At 45.8% G+C, this 5,000-nt stretch overlaps 1 protein-coding gene across 1 annotated transcript in view; it reads left to right on the plus strand.

Annotated features, from left to right (window-relative positions):
• prkcz (protein kinase C, zeta) overlaps positions 1-5,000 on the plus strand; it is a 167,867-nt gene that overhangs the window by 9,089 nt on the left and 153,778 nt on the right. The window contains exon 2 of the mRNA XM_076276455.1: positions 2,191-2,312. Coding sequence (XP_076132570.1) covers positions 2,191-2,312 — 122 coding nt within the window. The remainder of the gene's footprint in view (positions 1-2,190; positions 2,313-5,000) is intronic.

Below are 5,000 nucleotides of genomic sequence, written 5' to 3' on the forward strand. Positions count from 1 at the left end.
TATGAGTGGGGGATGTGGGCATTCTTGATCTAGTGCCCAGATTGCGTTGCCATGGCGAGAGGGTTGCGTGCAAGACTAGGATGAAAAACAGTGGGAGTGTGTGTGTGTGTGTGTGTGTGTGTGTGTGTGTGTGTGTGTGTGTGTGTGTGTGTGTGTGTGTGTGTGTGTGTGTGTGTGTGTGTGTTGGAGACTGATCTTGAACACACCTAGACAAGCGCAATCAAGCAGTCAAGTCTCTTGCACTGGAGACCACACTGTCAACTCTAAAAAAGTCAGACATGTGAACTTTTGAACATTTCTATTAACATATATTTACATTTGAAATGTATTTACATTCCATTTGATATTTAGCAGATGTTTAATATTAAAGATGTATGCACTGCATTTCCATTAATAGTCTCATGTGTGCTGGCTCAATGGGAGTCCAAACAGACAGCAATGTACTTTGCTTTAGCAGCTTAGCTCAATTCAGCTGAATTTCATTCATTTATGTAGTGTCAGGGGCCACGTTGTTCTGAGTGTGTGTGTGTGTGTGTGTGTGTGTGTGTGCGTGTGTGTGTGCATGTCGGTGTGTGTTTTTGTGTGTGTGTGTGTGTGCATGTCGGTGTGTGTTTGTGTGTGTGTGTGTGTGTGTGCATGTTTGTGTATGTGTCTTCATGTTTGTGTGCGTGTGTGTGTGTGTCTGTGTGTGTGTGTGTGCATGTTTGAGTATGTGTGTTCATGTTTGTGAGTGTGTGTGTGTGTTTGTGTGTGTGTTTTTGTGTGGCCTGATTCCGAGAAAGTGTTTTGCAGATGAACTCTGGCATGGATGTTATCTGCTGTCACTAATTACACTCTGAGACCTGGCAGCCACGTTACAGACAGCTGGAAGACATCATTCTCACTCACAAACAGGGGCCAGAGAGGAGAGGAGAGGAGAGGAGAGGATAGGGAGAGGAGAGGAGAGGAGAGGAGAGGAGAGGAAGAGGAGAGAAGAGGAGAGGAGAGGATAGGGAGAGGAGAGGAGAGGAGAGGAGAGGAGAGGAAGAGGAGAGAAGAGGAGAGGAGAGGAGAGGGGAGAAGAGGAGAAGGGAGAAGAGAAGAGAGGAGAAAAAAGGATAGGGAGAGGAGAGAAGAGGAGAGGAGAAGGAAGGGGAGAGGAGAGGAGAGAAGAGGAGAGGAGCGAGGGAGAGAAGAGCAGTGAGAGGAAAAGAGAGATGGAAAAAGGGAGAGAGAGAGAGATAAGGAGGAGAGAGAGGGAATGAAAAGACAGACATGAGGAGATATAGGGACAGGTTGATGGAGAGACTAACTGGAAAAGAGAAGCAGAGCGTCTGCCCTGACGTCCCAGTGGCTTGGAAAACGCTGGTGGAGGACTAGCTGAGGCTAGCTGCCATCTGGATAATGAGCCTCAGCAGCCCTCTGGCCCCCAGTCCACCTCACTGACCAGTGCTGCGCCCTGCCCTGTTTGTGTGTGTGTGTGTGTGTGTGTGTGTACGTGTGTGTACGCACATGCTGTGTGTGTTCTGTCACTTGAAGTACAGGCTCTCCTGTGTAGCCTGTAGCCTTCACGCCCCACTGCAGTCATTAGTGTCATACGATACGTGCACACACTCACACACACACACACCTCACACCCATGCATCGTACACACACACACACAATGCTACACCATTAGCATGCTAATTAGCACACTGGTCAGTGTATAGCTCAACTCAGCATCTTGGTCACACTACTAAAGGGTGACATCATGTACTGTGCTCTGACATGAAGGCTTAGGATAGGATCTGACCCTTGACTCTGGGCACATGGTGGCTGTCATCATCTCTCACATGTTAATAAATATATTGTTGCATACTGCTAACTGCAGACAGCCTACTAATGCTCTTGTTTATGAATGACTCAACAACCAATCTTAGCATTATGATGATGGTGGCCTACACAAGGCAACTTTTTGAGCAATGTTGGGAAATGTTCCTGAGTATTGTTGTTCTGGCCCATTCCCATTGATGTTAGGAATCATTTGTTTCTGGGGAGCTTAAATAATCAGTAAACAAATTATCATGATCGCCCAATCAGAGCACATGGAACCGGTTATGTGGTTGCCCAGCATTTCTCATGTATCCTCCACTTTAGGCTACTTCTTGCTTGATTAATAGTTTTTTTCTGTGTGTGTGTGTGTGTGTGTGTGTGTGTGTGTTTCACCCTCAGGGACATGCTGATCTCTGATCTGGAGGCCAGTCTGACGTACCCTGAGCTGTGTGACGAGGTGCGAGAGATCTGCAGTCTGAATCAGCAGCAACCCATCACACTCAAATGGATTGACGATGAAGGTGTGTGTGTGTGTCTGTGCGTGCGTGCGTGCGTGCGTGCCTGCATGTCTTCCTGGTGTCAGTAAGATTAAAAGGGGCAGCCGTGGCTTACTGGTTAGCGCTTCGGACTTGTAACCGGAGGGTTGCCGGTTCGAACCCTGACCAGTAGGCACAGCTGAAGAGCCCTTGAGCAAGGCACCTAACCCCTCACTGCTCCCCGAGCGCCGCTGTTGTTGCAGGCAGCTCACTGCGTCGGGATTAGTGTGTGCTTCACCTCACTGTGTGTTCACTGTGTGCTGAGTGTGTTTCACTAATTCATGGATTGGGATAAAAAGAGTATCAAAAGATCAAAAGAGCATATATACTTATACTATAGATTAGAACTGTGAAGGCTGTGTGTGCTTCTGAAGTTGGTAGAATTAGAATGCCAATAGTGTGATTGTGAAATGTCAGATACTGCATATGTTCTGACTTCATTAACAGATACCTATAGGCTAACATTCCATGATTTCAGGACCCATGTTAGGCAATGACATAGTTAACAAACTCAAGTAACCATGATATTTCAGTGATTTCCACAGTTGTTTTAAAAACTGCATGATTTTGAATGGCTGTTTTGAATCCGGTCATTGGCCATTGTTTTTGAAAGCATGTCTATCTGTTTGTGTTATTGTGGATATTTAGGGCGGGGGGGGGGGGGGGGGTTGGGGGGAGGGGAGGTTTCTAGAGAGGGCGGCACCAGACCAGGTGGCTACTGATAAAGTTTTGGCTGCGTCCGTTTCAGAGTGGACCACTATCTGTAAAGTCCCTCACACATACTGTATTAGTCAGTCAGGGATGCCCAGATGCGGTGTGTTTGATAAGTGTAAGGGAGTGCATGAAGCACTGTGTGTGTGTGTGTGTGTGTGTGTGTGTGTGTGTGTGTGTTTGTGTGTGTGTGTGTGTGTGTGTGTGTGTGTGTGTGTGTGTGTGTGTGTGTGTGTGAAGTCTCTTGAGAGGAGATTAATAGCCAGTGATGGGCTGAGGAAGTGGATGGTGTTCTGGAATCACCTCCGCTGTCCCGGTCTTCGGCAGCATCAACAGCCGCACGGCACATCCACACACATCAAATTTTCATCTGGGTCTGAGAGGCGCGCTGGAGCCATGGCTACCTGCTGCGCTACACCGCGGGGGGGATCTCAACGTTGCGTCTGACGGTGTTTGAGTTGCGCTGCGCACACGACGTGTCCGACAGTGTTTGAGTTGCTCTGCGCACACCACACGTCTGACGTGTCTCAGGAGTGTTGTGCTGTTTGGTTTGTTCATCTACAGAGAGAAAGACCAGCAGAGGTAGATAGAGGCAGATATAGAGGTGCTTTCACTTTGAAGACTCGATGAATCCGGTTGTAGAGAAAGCATTAAAACACAGCAGTGTACACTCTTAAAACAAATGTGTTGTCCCTATCTGGACACAGAGGTGTGTTAAAAAAAACAACGCAAGTTGGAAGTTGTGTTGTTTTCAGTGCAAGTTGTGTTATTTTCAACACACATTGTGTAACAAATAAAAAAAGGACACAACACAAACTGTGTTGTCCCTCTCTGGATGGAGAGATGTGTTAAAAACAACACAAGTTGTGTTGTTTTCAACACATTTGTTTTAAATATATATTTTTTTTTGGGGGGGGGGGGGGGGTTTCTGCCTTTAATTCGACAGTGGAGAATGACAGGAAGCGAATGGGAGAGAGAGTCGGGGTGGGATACGGAAAGGACCACGGGGCGGGAATCGAACCCGGGTCGCCGGCGTACGGTGCAGGTGCCCCAGCCAGTTGCGCCACGGCTGGGGCCAACACATTCGTTTTAAGAGAAGTGTATAGAAGGAGCTAAAGCAGGGGTCTCAAACTCAAATGAGCTGGGGGCCAATTCTGCCAACGTCATCTGATTGGAGGGCCGGCTATTTCTGAAAATGCAATGTTCTTTTTTCAAATACCACACAAAACTGCAAACAGAAAGTGCAAGTGTTTTTATCTAGTTTTAGACACCTGTGCTAGCAACCTTAGCTTATAAATAAAATAATGATAAAATAAATATTAATACAAATTATAAAACAAATGAAAAACATAAAAACAGGTATGTGTGTGTTTCACACCAAATAAAAATATTTTCCTCTCATAACTTTTTTAAACCTGGCAAACTATAGGCGTCAGGGTTAAGAAAGCAACACCATTGGATTTTTATATCAAAATTTCAAAAGGCCATGGCTTGAAAGTGGTCAGAGATAAAGTCCTACTGTAAATGTAAAAATCTTTGAGTAAAACAAAAGTTTATGAAGGGGTAAATTTACCCATCTAATTTGCCACTGGATGGCAAGCACCTCAAATTATGCACCTTTCAGTAAATACTGGATGAACATATTTGAGCAGGTTTACTTTCCTTTTTTCATATTACCCACATAACAAATTAACAGGAAAACACCTACGATGTATACCAACACCTAAGATGTATATGGTTTCTAAACCACAAGGCCTACAATAAAGTATTCTGGTCAAATCAGTTCCTATCGCGGGTAATCTGAGTACCCAGAAGTTCGCATCATATTGCAGGTGACTTTGTAGTTTAGAGCCCTATTTCTACTAGCCCTGCTGTCTGTACCACGTCCATTACGGACACTATCTTCACGATTACCACTGCAACCTCCAAGCTATGTTGGGCAGAGGGTCGAAATAGGCATGG

The sequence above is a fragment of the Alosa pseudoharengus genome, unplaced genomic scaffold (genome assembly GCF_046254945.1).
Source record: "Alosa pseudoharengus isolate Yale_2024_CS ecotype anadromous, Long Island Sound unplaced genomic scaffold, YU_APseudo_1.1 YU_APseudo_1.1_scf_9, whole genome shotgun sequence".
Lineage (NCBI taxonomy): Eukaryota > Metazoa > Chordata > Actinopteri > Clupeiformes > Clupeidae > Alosa > Alosa pseudoharengus.